General features: G+C 38.3%; 1 protein-coding gene across 1 annotated transcript in view; it reads left to right on the forward strand.

Moving 5' to 3' along the window:
- LOC310649453 (formin-like protein 1) overlaps window positions 1–24,106 on the forward strand; it is a 103,640-nt gene that overhangs the window by 27,228 nt on the left and 52,306 nt on the right. Inside the window, exons 2-4 of the mRNA XM_083377861.1 lie at window positions 17,171–17,254; window positions 22,316–22,399; window positions 23,939–24,012. Coding sequence (XP_083233987.1) covers window positions 17,171–17,254; window positions 22,316–22,399; window positions 23,939–24,012 — 242 coding nt within the window. The remainder of the gene's footprint in view (window positions 1–17,170; window positions 17,255–22,315; window positions 22,400–23,938; window positions 24,013–24,106) is intronic.

Below are 24,106 nucleotides of genomic sequence, written 5' to 3' on the forward strand. Positions count from 1 at the left end.
CACCCCACTACACACTTCCTTCCATGTAGATGCGGTTCCATTGAGGACCACACACTGAGTATGGCCTGTCAGCCAGCTATGAATCCATCTGGTGGTGATGCTATCTAACCCACATTTTTCTATCTTATCAAGTAGTAGGTTGTGATCTATTTTATCGAATGCCTTACTGAAGTCCAAGTAAATTATATCTACAGCATTCCTCTGGTCCACTAGTTTTGTCACTTGGTCAAAGAATGTAATAAGATTTGTCTGGCATGATCTGTTTTTGACAAACCCATGTTGACTTTTAGTGATGACTTTGTTTGCATCAAGGTGTTCGCTGATTTGTTGTTTGATTATCTTTTCCAGAATCTTCCCAGGTATTGAGGTCAGGCTGATAGGTCTGTAGTTTCCTGGATCTATTTTTTTCCCTTTTTTGAAGATGGGAACTACATCAGCTCTCTTCCAGTCCTCTGGTAGTTCCCCAGTGCTCCAGGATCTTTGAAAAATATAGTTCAGTGGTTCTGAGATCATGTCTGCCAGTTCCTTGAGAACCTTGGGGTATAATCCATCTGGTCCTGGTGATTTGAACTCGTCTAGGCTGGACAGGTGCTCACTTACCATTTTCTTGCCTATCTTAACTTGCGTTTCTATTCTGTTTTTTATGGCACTGGTTTGGGTAGGTTGGACTGTTTTTTCCCTTTGTGTAAAGACAGATGCAAAAAACAAATTAAATAGTTCTGCTTTCTCCCTATTGCTTGTCACCTTCTTGCCACTTTCCCCCACTAATGGACCAATCATTTCCTTAACTTTTTTCTTGGTTTTTATATGTTGAAAGAAGCATTTTTTGTTATTTTTGACTTTGGTCGCAAGCCTTAGTTCATTTTGAGCCTTAGCTTTCCTCACTTCATCTTTGCAGGCACGGGCTATTTGCTGATATTCTGACTTAGTTATGTGCCCCTCTTTCCAATTCTTATACTTGTCCTTTTTATCTTTCAATTTATCAGAGAGTTCTTTATGCAGCCATGCTGGTTTCTTTTGAGAGCTGTTATTTTTCTTCTTTGTTGGTATTGTACTAGACTGGGCCTTTATTATCTCACTTTTCAAAATTTCCCAAGCTTCTTGAGTTGTTTTCCCCTTTAGGATTCTCATCCATGGAATTCTTCCCATGGTCTCTCTAAGTTTATTGAAATTAGCTCTTTTAAAATCCAAGACTCTAGTTTGGCTGTGTTCTATTGCTTGTGCCTCCAGAATGTTGAATTCCAATATTGCATGATCACTTCCCCCCAAGGTTCCTGTGGCTTCGACACCTTCTATCATTTCATCTCTGTTTGTGAGAATTAAATCCAATATGGCTAATCCCCTAGTTCCCTTCTCTACTTTTTGGGAGAGAAAGTTGTCTGCTAGGTTTGTCAGGAATCTGTTTGATCTTCCACTTTGTGCAGAGTTTGTCTCCCAGTTGATATCAGGGTAATTAAAGTCCCCCGTTACTATTGTGATGTGCTTCTTACATACCTTAGTTAGCTGACTAGCAAAAAGTTCATCTATTTCCTCTGCTTGGTTGGGCGGCCTATAGTATACACCTATGGCAATGTCATTTTTTCCCCCTTTTATATTGACCCAAATGCTTTCAAGTTTACAGTTTTCGTCATTGTTGTGCTCTATTTCTGTAGAGATAAAGTTATTTCTTATATAGAGAGCAACTCCTCCTCCTCTTTTGTTTAGTCTGTTTCTTTTAAATAGTTTAAATCCCTCTAGCTGTGTGTTCCATTTGTAGGTTTCATCCCACCATGTTTCCGTAATGGCAACAATATCATATCTGCCCTCATTTACCTGAATTTCTAGTTTCTAGGAGCTCCCACTACAAATCTTAGAACAGGATGGGCTGATTTGGATTGAGTACAGGTAACTTGGTCCCATATCATTCAAGACAACAGAGATTAATAGGCATTTTAGAGTTCACTCAGAAATTGCACTGGAAATCAGTGAGAATGGAAATTACCTAAACCCAATTGTAACTCTTCCTCCAGAGTGCTAGATTTCCTTATTTGCAGCAACTTTGTCTTACATAGATTATATTACATTTTGTTTGTCCTCATCAGTTGCAAGACTGTTCCTAATATCCACATATGAGTTTCACATCTCCCTGAGTTTGAGAAATAAAAACAAGAGGTAATGCTGAAGATTTTCTAAACTCTGCAGTTTCCAGGACCATAGATCAAAGATTTAGGGTAAAATCAAATATTTCTGCCTTTGTGCATATAACAGTTTGCTGCAGTTCTCATAAAGCTCCATAGTTTTTTTTCCCAGCTGCTTATCCATCAAATCTCAAAGGCCAATAGTTTCAATAGTATATGACTTTTTAAAATCTTCTGTATTATTTATTATGTGTAATTGAGCCTAAAACGTTCTGCCATTTTACATGTCTACGAAGCATGATAAAATGTCCCTTCTTGTTGGTTATATTTCCCACATATGTTTGAAGAGCCTGACTACATTCTAGTCAGTTTTTTCAGTGACATGTGTCAATGTTATTATCATTTTATAAAAATTCTCTTTTAAGACTATAACATAACATAAATTTAAGACCTTTCACCACATATTTTCCTACTGATCCATAGGTACATTATAACTTTTTAAACCCCATTTTATCCTACATTCTTTCACTTGTTCTTTTGGTTTGTATTTCAATAAAAGTTTATAAATTTAGTAATAATATAATCATCATTTGTACCTAGCTCCATTTCTATTTCAGTCTTACATTATTTAAAACCAAGAACTCCTTTAATTACTTAATTACTGTAGATCACAACCTACTACTTAATAAGATAGAAAAATGTGGGTTAGATAGCATCACCACCAGATGGATTCGTAGCTGGCTGACAGGCCGTACTCAGCCTGTGGTCCTCAATGGAACTGCATCTACATGGAAGGAAGTGTGTAGTGGGGTGCCCCAGGGCTCTGTCCTGGGCCCAGTGCTCTTCAACATCTTCATCAGCGATTTGGATGAGGGGATAGATGGGGAACTCATCAAATTTGCAGATGACACCAAGCTGGCAGGAATAGCCAATACTCCAGAAGATAGGCTTAAGATACAGGAGGATCTGGACAGACTCAAACACTGGGCACTATCTAACAAAATGAAACTTAATTGTGAAAAAAGTAAGGTTCTACATTTAGGCAGGAAAAATCAAATGCACAGGTATAGTATAGGTGGTACCTTGCTCGATAGTAGTAACTCTGAGAGAGATCTCGGAGTCCTAGTGGACAATCACTTAAATATGAGCCAGCAGTGTCTTGCAGCTGCCAAAAAAGCCAACACAGTGCTAGGCTGCATTAACAGAGGGATAGAATCAAGATCACGTGAAATACTAATACCACTTTACAATGCCTTGGTAAGGCCACACCTGGAATACTGCATCCAGTTTTGGTCACCACAATGTAAAAAAGATGTCGAGACTCTAGAAAGAGTACAGAGAAGAGCAACAAAGATGATTGGGGGACTGGGAGGCTAAAACATATAGGGAACGGTTGCTGGAATTGGGTATGTGTAGTTTATTTATTTTTATTTTTTTTAATTCCATTTATATCCCGCCCTTCTCCGAAGACTCAGGGCGGCTTACAAGCTTAGCAGTAGCCTTCATTCTATGTATATGCCTGCTTATTAGGGCTTTCATACACCCCCCAAGCGGCATTATTACAAAGTCAGCTTAATTGCCCCCAACAATCTGGGTCCTCATTTTACCTACCTCGGAAGGATGGAAGGCTGAGTCAACCTTGAGCCTGGTGGGATGCGAACCTGCACTAATTGCAGGCAGCTGGTGTTACTTAAGTTTAATGAAGAGAAGGGTGAGGGGTGACATGATAGCAGTGTTCCAATATCTCAGGGGCTGCCACAAAGAAGAGGGAGCCAAGCTATTCTCCAAAGCACCTGAAAGCAGGACAAGAAGCAACAGATGGAAAGTAGTCAAGGAGAGAAGCAACCTAGAACTAAGAAGAAACGTCCTGACAGTTAGAACAACTAACCAGTGGAACAACCTGCCTCCAGAAGTGGTGAATGCTCCAACACTAGAAGTTTTTAAGAAGAGACTGGACAGCCATTTGTCTGAAATCGTATAGGGTTTCCTGCCTTAGCAGGGGGTTGGACTAGATGACCTCCAAGGTCCCTTCCAACTTCTTCTTCTTCTTCTTCTTCTTCTTCTTCTTCTTCTTCTTCTTCTTCTTCTTATTATTATTATTATTATTATTATTATTATTATTATTATTATTATTATTATTATACATATCTATGGAGATTCTCAGTCATCCAGGTCATGATTGTTCCAAAGGTGCTTTTTTTTTTAAGGCAACCAGTCTTTCTTTTTGCTTGAAGACATGCCATTCATCTTAATCACAGAAATTCTTCCCAACAATGATAGTTGTTGTTTCATCCATCTTAATATGTGTTTTTTATTACAATCCAAGGGTTAACATAATTATTTCGAAGCAGCATATAGATCATATTTATCATTAATATCCAAATGTTTCATCTTCTCAACTTTAAAATTCATGTTATTCATCAATTCTATTTGATCAGGATATTCATATTTTCTGTTAACATCTTTGTCTTCTTTTTATTGATCTTAAAATCTGCAAATGCACCACATTTTTTAAAATTTTCCATATATATATATATATATATATATATATATATATATATATATATATATATATGTAGATCTAGAGTCTCGGGTTTCTTCCCACGTTCCTTTCATCTTCAGAAAGTTGTGGCGACGTTTCGACGAAATCCCATCCGTCATCATCAGGCCGGAGTGTTCCTCCTGCTGCTTTCAGCAGCAATGCGTGGTCTGTCTGTTCCTTTCCTTCCAACTGCCGGTGGGGCTGTGTTCTGAGGCGTGGCTGTCTTCTGATTGGGTGGATGCGTGGTTGTCTTCTGATTGGTTGGAGGCGTGGCTGTCTTCTGGTTGGGTGGGGTGTGTTCTGAATGGGTGGGGTTTTTTGTTGTGTTGTAATATCCTGAGTGTTGTGATTTGGTGTCCTGAGGAGTGGGCTGTGTAGTGGCCTCCAGAGCTTTGGTTTGGCTCCGAGTTCGAGGACCTGCTATGTATCTCTGGTATGGGTCAGTCAGGTTCGTGTGTGCGTTCTTCTGTTTGGGTGATGGCACTTTTGCTTGACTTGAACAAGCAAAACACGAAGCACACACGAACCTGACTGACCCATACCAGAGATACATAGCAGGTCCTCGAACTCGGAGCCAAACCAAAGCTCTGGAGGCCACTACACAGCCCACTCCTCAGGACACCAAATCACAACACTCAGGATATTACAACACAACAAAAAACCCCACCCATTCAGAACACACCCCACCCAACCAGAAGACAGCCACGCCTCCAACCAATCAGAAGACAACCACGCATCCACCCAATCAGAAGACAGCCACGCCTCAGAACACAGCCCCACCGGCAGTTGGAAGGAAAGGAACAGACAGACCACGCATTGCTGCTGAAAGCAGCAGGAGGAACACTCCGGCCTGATGATGACGGATGGGATTTCGTCGAAACGTCGCCACAACTTTCTGAAGATGAAAGGAACGTGGGAAGAAACCCGAGACTCTAGATCTACACATACAGACACCCGCGAGAATCTACGAAAACATATATATATATATATATATATATATATATATATATATATATATATATATATATATAACAGGCGCTGATCGGCAAGCTCAGCGTCCTAACCCACTGAGCCACCGTGTGTGTATATGGACGTGGTGGCTCAGTGGGTTAGGATGCTGAGCTTGTCGATCGGCAGTTTGGCAGGTCGAATCCAGAGTGCCACATAACAGAGTGAGCGCCTGTTACTCGTCCCAGCTTCTGCCAACCTAGCAGTTTGAAAGCACATAAAAATTGCAAGTAGAAAAATAGGGACCACTACGGTGGGAAGGTAACAGCATTACGTGCGCCTTTGGCATCTAGTCATGACAGCCACATGACCATGGAGACATTCTAGGATAAGTGCTGGCTCTTCGGCTTTCAAACGAGATGAGCACCAGCCCCTAGAGTTGGAAACGACTAGCACACATGTGCGGGGGAACATATATATATATCTCATCCGTCATCCTCAGGCTGGTGGCTTCAGCTTCGTTCTTCGTTCATCCACTCAAAACACACCCCCACCCAATCAGAACACAGCTAACCCCCCACCCAATCAGAGCACACCTCCACCCACAGAACACACCCCCTCTGGCAGTTTAAAAAAGAGGAACAAACAGCCACTACCACACACTTCTCCCAGAAGAACGAAGCTGAAGCCACCAGCCTGAGGATGACGGATGAGATTTCGTCGAAACGTTGCTCTTATACCTTCAATTCTACCTGGGGAAAAAACCCGAATGACCAAAGATCTACATACAAACACCCGCGAAAACCTCAGAAAATATAAATATATATAATAAGACAAGAGGAGATGATTAAGGGGATGGATATATATATATATATATATATATATATATATATATATATATATATATATATATATATATATATATATATATATATCCATCCCCTTAATCATCTCCTCTTGTTACTATTTCTAAAGGTGGAATAAATAGGAGACAATGTACAACTCTGCCTTGTTCCTTTTTATGTTGCACAGTTTAGATGAATCTCCATTATATGTGTCTTTTGTGAAGTATAATTCAACGTTATCAATTTAATACATTTCTCCCCAAAGTTTATATCTGTCAATTTTTAAATAAAAAAGTTCATTGTGAAAAATTTTCCTGCATCAAAAAAAAATTAATGAAAGTTATTTTTCATTGTGCTGTTCAAAATATTATTAAACGTCCATTCTAATATTTAATTTTCTTTTTCGTAAACATTCATCTTCATTAATAAGTTGTAATATTATTTTCAATGTATTAATAAGCTATGATCATTGTGAACAGTTTATAATAAGTAGTCATATCGGTCTATAATTTCTTTTCTTTGTCAAATCTTGTTCTTCTTTAGGTTTTAATATCATATATGTATCTTTTCATGTCTCAGGCAACTTTCCTACCTGTAAGATAAAATTCATTACACATCACAAAGATTGCTAAACTTTCCAAAGAATTCCTGATCCTTCTGATATTCAGTCATAAGGGTGCTCTCTGGGAAATTTAATACTTAGAGACCATTGGAGAAATGATCCCTTGAGGACTTTCTAATTTGTATCATTATGGTGAGATTCCACTAATGTTCTTTAGTAAATGATCTAGCCTAGCCAAATGTATGCCAGTGCCCAGAGCTGGTGTAGAAAAGTGATTGTGTTTTGTTGTGATGGCAAATACAGGCAGGTCCGTAAGGGACTTCTTTTTTATAAGAAAGAAATTTAAAACCAAGAGAAAATGGTGAAAACTCTCCCCCACTTTGAATAGTTAATTTAAGAATGGTGCTGTCACTGCAGAATCTAGATGGCTGAATCCATCAATAATCGTAGGTGGCTGGAAACTGGGATGTTAGCCCAGAAACTGTCATTCAGAATTCCATTTAAGATTCTGCATGACTTTGGGCAAGCCAAATCCATAAAACAAGTAGAACTGAGTAGATTTTTACTGACTGTTGGTAAACCCATGCAAATTTTGTGTGCCATAAATAGGTTTTGGTTATGTAAACATTAGTTAATTAATTTGTTACTGTATATAGTGCAATATTTTAAAGGCTTGAGGTCACCAGCAGCTTTTCATAGCTTTATTATAACCCATAGTTTAAAAGTTGAGCATGGTCAGGATAAAGAAATAGGTAGGACCAGAAAAAACTACTTGATAGAGAGCCACTTTTGTGCAGTGGTTAAGGCACCAAATTAGAAAGAGGGAAACAGTGAATTGTAGTCCTGTCTTAGGCCCGATGGTTTTCCATGTTTCACCCTATGTTCTCTGTTGTGGCATAATGTCATGACAGCCATATGACCATGGAAACACCTCAACAATGCTGGTTCTTTGGTTTAAGAAACGGAGATGAGCACTGCCCATTAAAATCAGTTACAGTTAGCAGGGTAAAACCTACAGGGCCAGTCATTCTGTATCAGCCCCAGGAAAGAGGCAATGGCAAACCACTTACAAAATCTTGCCAAGAAAACTGCATGGGCTTGTCCTGGCAGTCACCAGGAGTCAACAATGACTTGAAAAGGCAGACACAAACATATACACACACAAACCAAAACATTAACTGATATGTTAATTAATTTCCCCTACCTAAGACATATAATGTAGCTGAAATTTTTCAGAGATTCTGGGGAGCTTATGGACCATCTCTTTTCCCCAGATTCTTTTGATTCATTTCCCTTAAGTGTTGAGTTTTAAAAGATGCAAGCCTTCTGCCCCAGACTGGCTCCTTTAATAATGCTGAAGTTGCAACTCCTCGAATTCCCAGCTAATTTATTTAATAATAGATGAGAATTCCAGGATGGGGAATGTTGATGTAAATAAACAAGAGGCTAAAATGAATTATTCTCTATTTTTAACTTAAAGAAAGTGCAAGCCAGATTTCTTCAAACCACTCAATGGCAATAGGAATCCCACATTTCTCCCCCTCAACATGATTTATAAATATACAATAGTTTAAAAAGTAGGTAAACAAGTCTGATATAAAAAAAAATCTGAAAGACAAGTGGGAAGAGGTTGGATCCATTAAGCTCATTGTAAAAACACTTAACTGATGATTTCAAGTTGGCAAATGGCTTCAAATAAGTACCTTTACAGGGAGAAGGCCGTAGAGTACTAAAGAGATTCTTAATGAAGAGATAGAAATAGGTCCACAAATATTTCAAGCAGTAATGGGCAGGGTGCTTTAAAATCAAATTGTGAGGGTCAAAACAAAATACAAGAATGTTTCTCTGTTCCCTAGGTTGTTTCAGTTTATTGCAGTCCTCACTGACAGGAAATTGATCTTTCAAAATCTATCAGATCATCATGCAACAAACATTACCCACATTTTAACACCCATCACAAGAAATATATAGGTAATCCTTGACTTGCAACCATTTGTTCAGTGACTTAATGACTGTTTTTCATACTTATGCCCATTGTAGTATCCCCACAGTCACATGATGAAAATTCAGACGCTTGTCAACTGGCTCATATTTATGACGGTCACAGTGTCCCGGGGTCATGTGATCACCTTTTGTGATCTTCTGACAGGCAAAGTCAAAGGGGAAGCCAGATTCACTTAACTGTGTTACTGATTTAACAATTACAGTCATTCACTTAACAACTATGGCAGAAAACGTCATAAAATGAGGCAAAACTCACTTAACAACTGTCTAACTTAGCAGTGGCCATTTTGGGCTCACTTGTGATTGTAAGTCAAGAATTACCTGTATTAGCATCATTCTGGAGAGCAGCTCTGATACAAGGAGTTGTGCTCAGGATGGGAACCCTGAGTAGTGTTCAGGCTGTGTAGCTGCCCATCTCAACAGATGACTTTGTGTGGCCTGCATCATAAAACCTATTAAATGGTTAAAACAATGCAAAGTAAATATACATATGGCTCCAAGTAAAAGTGTTACTGTCAATGTTATAGCCAGGAAATGGTGCCCTTAGCCTACTCAGGGACCCAGGCATTTGCTTAAGAATCTCTAAAAATAAAAGTTCTATAGCACTTTGTTCTAATCTCACGCCATCAAGAAGTTCTTCCTAATGTTCACACCACATATTTGGAAACATTTGATTCAGTCTCTGCCCTTGGAGTACCATGTAGAGAAGAGGTCAATGGCATCGTCCGAGAAGGATGATATTGTTTTTATTTCTTAATGTTCTGATCCTGAGAAGTGCTGACAAGAAAATTGAAAGCAAATCATGCATCAGTGATTCTGGGGATAGGATTTATTTTCAAGCATTAAAAGTCAGAGCGAACAGATCCTCAAAGCAATAAGAGGGCAATAAGAGTCGTTAACTGCAGTGGTTTGGTGTGGCTAATTTGAAATTTAGGAGGTTGTGTTCATTCTTTTAGAAGGAGTGCTATATTCCAGTATGCTTTAAAAGAGCATTTTGAAAAATAGCCAGGTATCTTTCTTAACAGTTAAATAGATTCCTAAACAATATGCTATGGTAAATTTGTTGTAGGCTCAGGAAATGGGTCTCTTACTTTCAAGGAACCTTTCCTATCTTTTGTTCATTTTCTGTCAAAGATTCCTTCTGTCAAAGATTCCTCCCCTTATAGTGGCTTCACCATATATGGCCCAGTACCATACAGGTAGTCCTCGACTTAGGACCACAATTGAACCCAAAATTTATGATGGTAAGTGAGACATTTGTTAAGTGAATTTTGCCCCATTTTATGATCTTTCTTGCCATAACTGTTAAGTGAATCATTACAGCTATGAAGTTAGTAACATGATTATAATGGTTTCCCCATTAACTTTGCTTGTCAAAAGGTCACAGAAGGTGATCACATAACACGGTAACTGTCATAAATATAAACCAATTGCTAAGCATCTGAATTTTGATTGTGTGGCTATGGAGATGCTGCAACTGTTGTAAATATGAAAAAAGTCACTTTTTTCAGGGCCGTTGTCACTTTGAATGGTCACCAAATGAACATAAATAGAGGACCAATTGTACTTTACAATAAGATACTTTTAGGATTTGCATTTGTTTATGTATGATCAATGGCTAGCTGATTTTGGCTGATTCAAGAATTCAAGAATAAACAGGATTGGACCAGATTAGTATTTGGGGTGGGGGGTAGGGTGAGGAGGAGAGAATACCAGCAGATATTCCAGGGCTATAAGGTTAACTAGAAGTATTCCCAGTATTCGGTCAAAATATCTCACTAAGGAAGAATGGGCCAACAAATCTCAACTAAGAAAAGTGAATGTTCCAAGAATAGTGTAGGACGTGAGAATTTCCTGGAATTGATGCGGCCCATAAATGGACTATCCATTTAAACAAGTCAGTGGTAAACATCTGTGCCATTCATTACCTTAAGAAACCATTATTTGCTTAATAGCTTCCTCTAGATTAGAAGAAAGTTTTACTATCTCATAAAAATCCTAATCATTCCTAAACTGGACACTCTATCAACATTAGCCCTTTTAAAACCAAGTTGCAAAATTATTCACATTTCTTTTTAGTAATCATCACCCAAATGAGGCCCTGAAATAGTATAATAAAGCTAACAGGTGTGGGTTTTGTTGCCTAGGGCACACAGCAGAAAATATCAGAAAAACAAGGAACAGAATTGTAAGTAAAGTCAAGCACCAATTAATATTATTGTCACCCAATTCTATAAAGCCTTTTTGGAGAAAGTCTTTTTTAACTTCTGAAGAATAGAAATTTTGGCAGGAGTTTACTCCAGGCAATTATGATATTTTTATAATATTTCATCAGCTCACATCAAAATTGACAACTTTAAATCTGGTTTTGGAAACATTCATAGCTGAGTTAGGCTGCCCTGCTTTTTGATTTATCAATTGACCCATTTACAAAAGCCATTTGTGGCAGGACCTCTTATTTCCTACCACTTATGTCTGATGGACATTTCTTAAAAGATGCAGTATAGCAAAATAATAAACAGATTTACAAACTAGCTCCCAAGCAGAAGTTGCTGTGTTTGCAATGCTTAGTTCCCCACATGGTTTCCATTAACCAACACCACTGTAAGTTATGATGGTCCACATCCTTATCATATGTCTTCACTACTGCAGTACACTATCTTTGAAGATGACTTGGAGGCTATAATTGGTCCATAATATAGCACTTATTCTGAAGTCTCTCCATTGGATGCTAGTAAACTCAGATCCAATTCAGAGTTCTGATTATGACCTACACAGTTGTGCATGGCACAGTACTAAGTTGAATTAGAGACAATTTAATTCGGTAAGGTCATTTAAAGGGGGCTTGGTTAGGACTCTATACACTTGAAACATGAAAGGGATGTGGCTCTGAGACCAGATCTCATGACAAAGACTGTCCCAAAGATGGCTTGCTTCCCTCAGTTCTGATGTTCTGTCACTAGATTATGATTGCAGCCCATGCCAGATTTGAACCTCCTGGCCTCCTACATCAGTGAACCCTGTATCACCTTGTCATCCCATTGCCCAGTAATGCCATGGAAGCAAGCATTCACCATAGAGCAGAACTGCAAGTCAGCTGGAAGATAAGACAATGCTATATGAGATCTAATGAAGATCAACAAGATGATGATGCATTGTTTGTTTTCTTGCTATGAGTTTCCTTTGAAAAAGAGCTGGAATTCTTCCTTTTTGTATCAGACAGAGGAGACCTATTGATTTTTATACTGTGGCAGTTTTTTAAATTGCCTGGTAATTTGAATGCCAGCAGCTTCTTTCAGCGTGGCTGCTATTAATAGCAACAAAGATGGAAATTCCTGTAGAGTCTCAAAATCACATATTCTCAGTATCCAAGAGATTTTGAAAGTGAGAAAGAGGAGTATTAGATTAATTTATGAGGCCATCATGGAGCATTCACCAATAATATAGGGCTTGTTTTTCACCTTGATTTCTTTCTGAATGCATTTATTTGGAATGTTTCTTTATGATTTTAAGCCCCCTCTGAATTTGCACTGCTAAAATGTACCAGTCGTTCCTGAATTTTAGTTTTTGTTTTAGTTTAATTTAGTTTTAGATAGGAGATTAGGACTGCATTCCCACGCTAGACATATACCATGAGTTTTAAACTATAGAGTTTGAATGTTACACTGCACTAAGCCAGAACTAAACCAACCTAGCATAATATGTGAGACCGATTCCCCACTCATTGGACTGAACCTAGATTATAATGAATCTAACACAGAGCATTTTGTAAAGTAGTACAGGTAGTTCTCCACTCTTCGTTTAGTGACCATTCAAAGTTCCAATGGCACTCAAAAAAGTGACTTATGACTGTTTTTTACCCTTAAGGTCATTGTAGCATCTCCACAGTCATGTGATCAAAATTTGGAAGTTTGAAAGCTGGTGTGTATTTTATGACTGTTCCACTGTCCCAAGATCATGTGATCACCATTTGTAACCTTCCCAGCTGGCTTCTGGTAAGCAAAGTCAATGGAGGAAGCCAGAATCACTTAACAACCACATGATTCACTTAATAACTGCAGCAATTCACTTAACAACTGTAGCTAAAAGGTCATAAAATGGATCGCAAGTCACTTAACAACTGTCCTGCTTAACAATGGAAATTTTGGGCTCTGTTTTGGTTCTAAGTTGAGGTAGTTCTCCTAGATGAAGTTCACATCTTAAAATTGCTCAGATTGAAAAACACTGCTGTGAAGAATGGATCTGGGCAAACTGCTTAAGTGAATATTGGCTGATTTTTAAGCATTTTAAAGAAAGTTGATTTTTTAAAATATCCATTTCTGCTGGTTTTAGATTGGTTTTCAGGTCAAAATGAACTTCGGTTCTTCAGTGGAATTACTTTTGCCAAAGAAGATAAAAAATTGGAGACCTCAGCAGCTTTCCATCTCAACAATCACAATATCTTTCTGGATGATTCATCAGAATTGGCCATTGGTGGCAATGCCTTATACTCCAACTTGGATTACCATTTCCAAGAAATGTATTGGGGCATTAATGCTTGGAGAGAGAGAGAATGGGAAAATGAGAAATAACTGATTGTTGGATAGAGTTTATAGTGGGAAAGGAGGAGGAGGAGATCTCTTGGAATTAACTATTGAAGATTTTTGATGGTGTACCTATTTTATGCTATCTGTTCAAGTCAGACTTACATAAAGTTTCAACTGTTTATCATCAGCTGGTCGTCCAGATGAATGAAAAATAAAATATTTCTCCTCTCAGGCATATACATCTCTGCCAAGAAAAGAACTAATGAGAGATGAGATAATATGCAGATGTTTATCCTTTTTGGGTACGAACAGCAAAGCTTTAAACTGTCTAAGAAACTATGCCACTTCTGACCAAATAAGTCTAATTTCATCATACTGTACTACTATTTATCCCACATTACTTTTTCCACGTTCATGAAATGACATGTAGGCAGTCCTCAATTTACAACCACTATTGGGACCAGAAATTCCATTACTAAGTGAAGTAGTTAAGTGAGTCATGCCTGATTTTATGACCTTTTTGCCATTGTCATTAAGTGAAGCATATGTTCATCAAGTAAATCTGGCATCCCCCACTGACTTTGCTTGTCAGAAATCATCTGGGAAGGTTACAAAGGGCAATCGTGCGACTCTGCAACATTGCAATCCTCACAAATCCATAGAAGTTACCAAGGGCTTGAATTTTGATTAGGTGATCACAGGAACAAGGCAGGGGTTGTAAGTGCGAGGACCACTTGTAATTTTTGTCAGCACTCTCATAATTTTGAATGTGTCTGAATTGAGGATTAACCGCAAGCAGATTACTTAGGTATCCGCTATATTGAGTACATGTAGTTTTATCTCTTTTTGTCTTATCTATGTGATGTCTTGAATTGATGTCCAAACAGAATAATAGATTGGTTGAGGGGCAATAAACTGGATCTGCACCTGAGGAAAGATGAATGTTGTAATTTTTCAGTTTCTACCTCGATGATATTTAACCTGGTTTGGAGAAAGAGTCTATCTTTTAGATGACGTTTCTGAATCTATCATTGTCAGTGGAGATATAGGTGGCCTTTGCTCCTAAGCTAGGAGTATATTTGATCATGTTAGGCTCATACAACAGATGCAGCTGGAACTGCCTGGACAGGCATAGTCTGGCATGAACACTTAGGCCAGACATGTCAAACACAAGGCCTGGGGGCTGGATCTGGCCCGCAAAGTGGTTTCATGCGGCCCGCGAAGCCATCCTGGAAACAGTGAGGGAACGGCCCCCACTGCCTTGGCCCTGCCCCAGAGACCCTCCTTCTGCCAGAGACCCTCAGATCTGTCCCACTTCTCCCCCATAGGCACCCTTGATGTGAACGATGTAGAGCTAGCCACGCCCACCTAGTAGGCCATACGTACTTTAGCCACGCCCACCCAGTAGGCCACACCCACCCAGGCCACACCCACCTGGCCCCCTGAGGGAAACCGCATGCTGATGCGGCCCTCAATGAAATTGAGTTTGACACCCCTGACTTAGGCAATCTAAATGAAACTATCTTTGAAAATAATCTAGAATAGTTAGAAACAGTATGGTCAAAACAACAACTGTTTGTCAGGGGTTTAACAGGAAATTCTCAAGATAATCAAAATGGCTATTACTGAGTAAAAAAATAATAGTCATATTTTCAAAATGACTTATTTGAGTTTTCAGAAATAGGAGCTGGGGCACCCCAAAATTACAACCCTGGTATCTTATGAAGAAAACATGGCACATCACCAGTCAGTTTTGACCAATGGTCCTTTTTTCCATGCTATGTGGAATGGTTCAATCAGCAAGTTGTAAGGGAAATGAGAACAGGTTGAGAAAGAATGGTTGCAAGAACCAAAAGCACAGCCAGCTTGCAACTTCCTGCCACTGAGATAATCTCCTCTAAATACATGCTGATTTCATTCAAGCATAATCACAAGAAGCCAAAGACTTCTTTTTTGGTTGTTGTTCTTTATGTTGAAGCAAAAGAGGAACACAGCAGTCCATGAATATGAGCATTATTTGGGCAGCCAGGCCTTTGTACAGTGAGCCAGGCCTTTTGAGTAGCATGTGACTATTAGTAGACTTGATTTACCAGGTCATCCCAAGGAAAGTTTAATTTCCATTGAATGAAATTTCCATATTGCAGTGCAGATATTCTCCCAACTCAAATGGAAAGTAGTAATAAGTGGGAGAAGTTCTTGAACTTTATTAGTTGAGAGTGGATGTAATTATAGCTGGAGATGTTTCTGGCCATCTTGTAAATGTACCTCCAACTGAATATAGGAAAAAATGTATATTAACTATAAATCAAAGGCACAATTAAAACAAAACAACTTAGAACCTTTGTCAAATAGTATATATGTATTTCACAGCATATAACGGCTGTCCCAATTATAGACTCTGGGAAGCTCACAATAAAAATGGAAAAATATACACTCAGATCATACAATTTAGACTAGAGGACCCAGATTTTTTAAAATTGTTCTTAAAATGATCTGGAAATGATTCTCCACCCTCTGCATTTACATTATTCTTTTCTCCCCATTAATCAACCACTAGCCCCTTGCTATGTGATGCTGGCCCTATACAGAACTGATTATTTTATCTTAAAATTGATGTTTAGGTATGAGCCCCTTATAATAAGCCCAAAATGGCATCATTCATATAGAAGAGGAAAATACCAATTCTGACACTTTCAGAAGTACAAAAAAATCTTTAGAGGAAATAACCATAAGAAGTGGAATTCCCCTCCCCTCAAATTCAGGCTCTCTTCCCCCCTCCCACCCCCAAGTATCAGAAGCTGCTGACACAGAGCGAACAATCTCTACAGAAGATCTCCTAACATGGAGTATATCTGTAGTTGTCTGGTAAAAATAGATAAAGAAAATGAATTAAGAAAAGTATAGTTTTATAGGAAACTTCAATGAACAAGCTGTGGGAGCACTGGAGAAAAACAGTGATTATGGGAGTAACACACCACAAATGTGCCAAATAAGCCGCTTGTACTACTCAAAAAAGAGACATGGGGGGGGGGGGTTGAGTTAAAGTAAAAAAAAACAAGATGAAAGTCATGACTACATAGCTAAAGCTTTCTCTGTGTATCCTCAAACTGTTCTACCATTGCCTTGCCTTTTTCCTCCAGTATTACAAGTAGTCCTCAACTTAACAACCATTCATTTAGTGACTATTCAAAGTTACAGTGGCACTGAAACAAGTGACTTATGACCATTTTTCACACTTATGACCATTACAAGATCCCCATGGTCACATGATCAAAATCCAGCTGCTTGCCAACTGGCTTGTATTTATGACAGTTACAATGTCCCAGGATCATGTGATTACCTTTTGCAAACTTCTGACAAAGAAAGCTAATGGAGAAGCCAGATTCACTTAATACCCATGTTACTAACTTAACAACTATAGCAATTCACTTAACAACTGTGGCAAAAAAGGTTGTAAAACAGAGCAACACTCACTTAACAAATGTCTTCCTTAGCAACATAAATTTTGGGCTCAAATTGTGATTGTAAGTCGAGGACTACCTGCATTAAGAACTTTACATGGTTGAACGTATCACAATTCTTGTTATTCAATTATTCTGTATTAATAATATTCTCTCTTTTTTTAGAATTCTATGAATCTGCCGCCAGACAAAATGAAGCTCCTGAGTCAGTATGATAGTGAAAAGAAGTGGGAATTAATATGTGACCAGGTAAGAGACCAGAATGGTATATTTAAAGTAACTATAGCAGACATGTCAAACTCACAACGTCGTGCGACGTATCGGAGCTTTTTCTCCATTGCCAGCAATGGGGTGGGTGCAGTTTCCTGATGACATCTGGCCCATGGGCTGGCAGTTTGATACCCCTGAGCTATAGAAATCATAATTTAAAATAGTTTCCAATGTGGTTTAATATTCAAAGCTTCTCATATATCTGAGAATTCTGGGAGTTGTAGTTTCTGTGTCTGGTGATCATTTTTGATCCTTTCTATTATAGAAGGAGGACCTGTAGTAAAATACCTATTTATTGTAAAGTAAAAAAATAAAAAGTGGTGAATTTGTTTCTTGCAGTTGCCAGTCAGTGGTGGGATTCAAATACCTGAACAACCGGTTCTCTTATTGGATGCAGGCCTGGGTCTCTGAGGCCTAGAATGGATTTCTGGAAGTGGTATCCATGCACTTCTGGCGGGCCATTCTAGGCCTGTGAAGCCTCCTCCAGACCTCCGAGGCCTAGAATGGACTTCTGGAAGACTGTGCATTAACCCGGTTCTCTGAACTCAGCAAAATTTAGCTACCGGTTCTGCTGAACTGGTGCGAACTGGCTGAATCCCACCACTGTTGCCAGTAGAGCTTAAGGTACTCTCTAGCCCCCCTCCCCTAAATTTACCTTTCCTGTTTTATTAATAGGTAAAGATGTATTACCAAAGGGCTGTACAAAAGTCTGTAACTATGATTTGCAACTTGACAGCTTCCCATTTATTTATGTATTTATTAATAATGGTTCTAAAAATAAGATTTGGGCAAGAGAGCTTATAGGCGCTGAGAGATATTCTACAAGCATTTTGGTGTTGTGTATAGTACTATAATTATGCTTGTTTTAGCTCTGACCTAACATGATAAATGTCAGAGATTCTTGATAGGACACCTGTGGCAGTTCAGTATAACTGGAAATCTTGTGTAGTTTGTCCTTGAGAAGACAGGATAAGCAGGGCTGTTTCTATCTTTGCTTTCCCACAGGAAACAGTTAGAGAAGAAAAATAAAGTAGGTCTGTCAGCAGGACAACAAACATCCAGAATTTCAGAGTTGATGCCCTAATACAAGTAGCTTAGGTTTTGAGCAGTGTAATATATTCAAAAGACCAATATATGAGAGTCTGGTTGCATTCATCATGTACTCTGTCATGCTCTTCGCAAGTGTCTAAATTTTTAGGGAAACCAATTTGTCCTGCAGGTGTTCACAGAAATTTATTTTGGATAGAAGAAATAGGCATTATTTTATCCCTGATCACATGCTTTCCTTAGCTATTTGAATAAGGACAAAAGCGTAAATCCAAGAGATCTGCTAGGTGATTGGGCAGATTTCAGCCTCTCAATCAAATCTCACTGCAGTGCATTTGGTTTAAAGGAAGTATATCTGTTTTTCAGAGCACTAAACCAGGTTTACTACATGGTTGGAAAAACAATGACTTTGTGTTTGTGGGGAGAGATAACTAGCTTTTAGATCTGTTTGTACCTACCAAGATGAACCAAAAGTGGTGTCAAAAGAAGCATTTTTCAGTGGGCTCATTTTAATGTTAAATTGTTTTTTTGTTTAAACTAGACATGTCAAACTCGCGACGTCACGTGATGTCACTCAATATATCGGGACAGTTTGGCCATTGCCAGCAATAGGGTGGGTGCGGCTTCCACGTGTTGCATCTGGCCCGCGGGCGGGCAGTTTGACACCCCTGGTCTAAACCATTGTTTGCAAAGTTCACACTTTCTACTAAGCCAAAACTAAAGAAGCCACACTGTGATATGAACCTAGTAAAAAAAAAATCCACTACCACCTTGGTTAAAACATTTCAAAATCCTGCCAGAACTAAATGGGTACATATGAAAATGGGGTGTGTCATAACAAACAGCTGTTCCTTCTTTTGAGTTGTCTTCATGCATTTAGTAGTGGTGGAGAAACAGTCTTTCTCCATCCTGAGTTAAACAAGGAGGTGGTTACTTAAAGTTCTCTTGTGAAAACAAGCTGTTGGCAGGGGGGGAGGGGAAATGGCACCTGTTCATGCTGTGAAACTATATATTCCTCAGTTTAATAAAGGCACAGCCTTGCGAATGATGCTGAACAGAAAAAGAGGAGAATGACTCATTCTGGGTTATGTGAATGTGTCTGTATGATCCAGGTCTTCACAGACCTGCTAAAACAGCCCCGGCACAGGGCGATTTCCGAATGCCCTTTTACTCCAGAAAATAATCTTAAGGTGTTTATTGAGTGGGCAGTTAGGAATCAAGAAAATATCTCACTTGATCTTCTGTGTTTGAATGAAATCAAGTCACAGGACCCTTGTGAAGTGGAACCTATTAGTGTCTGCTTTAGCTCACAAGAAATACAGCTGAATGATGGACAAAAAAATAGTTTGGCCTTCATTTATCATGAATCATACAGGAAGTGGCAGTGTGGGTTGTAGAGATGTTGCTCTTTGATTGGGAAGATATAATGGGTGCCTGTATAACTGTCTTCACACAGCACATTTAACTCACAACATATTGACTCCCAATTGGATTAGTAAGGAGTGAGTATACAGATCAGTTAAACCATTAAATAAATAACCCCTGTGTCCTACTTCAAATTAAGCTTGGTATGCATTGATGCAATGAACATGAATTGGGGCAAACTCTGGAGACAGTTGAGGACACAGGAGCCTGATGTGCTATGGTCCATGGGATTGCAAAAAGTTCGGCACAACTTAGTGACTGAACAACAACAATATGCTATGCATACAGCCATCCAGGCAACCTCGCTAATTATGCTGTTCTGTTGTAAATGAAATTCTTAATGAAAAATGGCAGTGAATACAGAGTGTAGCTCACAGAAAAATGGAACAAATATATAGAGGCAGCTCTGCCATGAGTTAAAGCATTTACCTCAAAGGGTAGATAATGATTATATAACATAGGTACACATGTTGAACAGCTTCTAATTACAGGTCATCATCGACTTATGACTACAATTGACCCCAAAATTTCCATTGATAAGCAAGACAGTTATGTTTTCCCCAATTTTACAAATTTACTTGGCACAGTTAAGTGAATCCGGTAGTTGTAAAGTTGGTAACACAATTGTTAGCTGAATCTGACTCCCTATTGACTTTGCTTGTCAGCAGAAGGATCACATGATCACATGATCATGGGGTACCGCAACTATCATGAATACATCATGCCTGTTGTCAAGCATCTAAATTTTGATCACTTCAGGATGTAGCTATGGTTGTGTGAAAAGTGATCCTAAGTTACTTTTTTCAATGCTGTTGTAACTCTGAACAGTCACTAAATGAATGACTGTAAGTTGGGGACTACCTATATCCACCACAATCCTAAGATCACTTCCTGCCCCACCACTGCCATCTCGGGATCATTGGCTTGTAAGGGAAAGTGGTTCTTTCATGGATTCAAAAGATAGGCTGAAAGCAGCATCCCCACTTTTACAGATGGAAGCAGCTCTGAGTTTTTAAATTTTTTCATATCTCTTAGACCTCGGGTCCCAGGCTATAAAAGTCAAGATGAATGCTTCTGATCACTGAAATTTTTGCAGGGCAATATTTTAGCCCTAGACTAGAAATAGCCCTAGAAATATATAGAATTAAAATTCCTTGTCAAACACATCATCCAAAAAGCATTAGTCCACATGCACATTCAAGAACAATCCTTTTTTTACATGTATATACATATACACATCACCTTGTCATCTCTCTCACTTTTTTCTTGAACTGCTCCAAGGACATCTGCAGAAAATGGTCAAAACCCCCCCCCCCCAAAATGGTAACTGCTACAATAAAGTAGAAGCTTTTACCATACTCTGAGGACACTCCTGCCTTACTCTATTTTTTAGACACTTTCATTCATTCACACACCCAGGTTTTAAATTGCTACAATATTAACAATGCATCCTCTAATTATTGCAGAATCTTTTGAAGTAAATGTTTTAGCACTTATGCTTCAAACAGTTAAGAACAGGAGGCAGTGCACCATCACTCTTGTGAAACATTGTGTCATATTGTGGCACAGGGTGATGCAATCCAGTTATTATGGGAAAAACAAGCAGGGTGGCTTACATGGGACTAATTTGATTTGAATTATACATTTAAATAGCGTGTATGAAAAGGATTATCTGCAACCTCTTTCTACAGATCCACAGATTCTTTAAAGTTTACGTTTACAATGATCAGAGTTGGGTGAAAACCATAGCACATTCCAAAGTATACATTTGCAGACTTAAAGTGTTTTAAGAGACAGGTATTGTTGTGATAGGGGAACATATATGTAAAGGTGGTCCTCAATTTACAACAGTTTGTTTAGTGACGTTCAAAGTCTCAACAGCACTGAAAAAGTAACTTATGACCATTTTTCACATTTATGACCGTTGCAGCATCACCATGGTCACCTAATCAAAATTCAGATACTTGGCAACTGACTCATATTTATGATGGTTGCAGTGTCCCATGGTCATATGATCATCTTTTGCAACCTTCTGACAAGCAAAGTCAATGGGGAAGCCAGATTTACTTGACAGTGTTACTAACTTAACAACTGCAGTGATTCAATTAACAATTGTGGCAAGAAAGATGATAAAATCTGACAAAACCCACTTAATAACTGTCTCGCTTAGAAACAGAAAATTTTTGTTCAGTTGTGGTCATAAGCTAAGGACTACCTGTAATGCTGGACTGTAAAATTGGAGTTTTCTAAACTTCAACAGGCCAGAATATATCCAATGCCTTTGAATATTGAGACTTTTTTTCCTCTTCATATTACTTTTCATACTTTGACAGTTTAGCATGTTGCATAAACATTTACATGCTAGTGCTGTGCCCAGAAGCACCTGCAATATTTGTAATTTTGGTTATGTCTCCTCAGCAGTTTCCACAAAAATAGATAAAAAGAGACACCTAACTTGCACATCCTCATAACATGTTTGCATTTTCAGAATCTTCTCTATTCCTTATGGATTTAATGAAAACAAATGTGTTGTTTCTCTTCTTCTACCCCATCTGTGCCTATCCATAGGAACGATTCCAGGTCAAGAACCCACCATCTGCCTATATCCAGAAATTGAAGAGCTATCTAGACACAGGTGGATTCAGTGGAAAGGTAACTTGTGGCTAATGTGGCCATTTCATATTCTCTGCCTTCCACAATTGCTTTCCTGTTCTTTCTATTCTCTCTCAACTGGAAATCTATATATGCCTAAAACATTCCTTCCCATAACCTTTAACCTGGCAAAATGCTGCATCATAGGGCAATAATTTTGGAACCAATGTACCTAAAATGGAGTAACTTACAGAATGTGTCCAAAATCTTCGACCTGTGATTACTGTAGATTTCAAATGTGGCAAACTTTATAAAACATTTTATAACATAGAAATAATCATAAAACACTTTATGACATAATACAAAATAATATAAAACATTTCCTGTGCTGATGTTTGTGCTACAAAGTTCAGCATGAGCTATTTTCAAGGCAGATACATCTCTGAATATATCCCAGCTTTTTCCAGTGAAGGGAGTAATTAGTTATTCTGTCATAATTGAGCCATAGAGGGACTGTAGTAAGGAAATATCTCTGAAAAGATGACCCTATGAGACACGGGCTGTCTAATTTTATATATAGTAAAAGTAAAAAAGATGTCCTTTTTCTGACAAACCATTAGCAGCTGATTATCATAGTTTTCTTCCCCAAGACTGATTTTACTTTTAGGTAAACAGAGCAAAAACCATCAATCAATCAAAAAAAAATCTTCAGTAGACAAATACAACTGGATTTTTTAAAAAACTTTTTGATTTCCCAAATGAGTAGAAATTACTACTCTGCATGCAGTTACAAATTTATTTATTTATTTACTGCAGCTATTTGTATTTCAGAGTAACAATCCTTCATTAGATTGCAAACAATATAAGCAATTGTAGATGAAATACAATGAGCATTATTGAAAAAGAAATGCAGTCACAAGATCCTTTACACAGAACCAGTGATGCTAAAGGCCTGATAGGGGTGTGGGATTGTGGGGGGGGGGGGAGCACATTTACATATTCTATATTATAGCAACACCTGTGCATCTAACACAAAAGATAGACTGGCGATGGCATGCACAGTATTTCTTTCTCGGTCTGGCCAAATGCATGGAAGTATAATTTGCAGGAATTATTGTGATGTGAGCAAAATAGGAAATGCACAGACAGCCTTATGTTAAGAAATAGATCACATTTTAGTAATAAAAAATTATCACTTTTGAATGAATTGAATGCCTTGATATACCTGCCAGAAACTCACACTTCCTATAGTCTTAGTTTTTTAAAATTTGAGCCATAGGCTTTATTTGAACAGATCCCTTTATTTGGGGTATTTTTATTTGCTTTCTGGGTGTATGATTTTTCTTTGCTCATAACCATAATCTGCCTGCAATCAGTATGAAAATGCAACCAGCAAAAGAACTGTTTCGTAATTCACTATTGATTGCAAGGCATACTCGCAGTCTGAAATTCCTTGTGCTATCTATATTATTTCCCATTGATGCCTAGATAACTTTTTCAAACCCAGGATCATTATATAATTCATAAGTAAGTCACAGGTAGATAAATATATGCCAGGTTTGTAATTTCTACGGGATTTGATTTGCTTTCTTTACCCAGTTTAAGAGACGAGTTCAAGAATCTACCCAGGTTCTTCGGGAATTAGAGATATCCCTGAGAACAAACCACATTGGGTGAGTAACAGTGGAAAACAAAGTCATTAGTTATTCACTTACTTGTTGTGCACTCTCCAACTTGCTATTCCTAGTCATGAGCAAATTATATTCA

The sequence above is a fragment of the Vipera ursinii genome, assembly GCF_947247035.1.
Source record: "Vipera ursinii genome assembly, chromosome: Z".
In the NCBI taxonomy this organism is placed as follows: Eukaryota; Metazoa; Chordata; class Lepidosauria; order Squamata; family Viperidae; genus Vipera; species Vipera ursinii.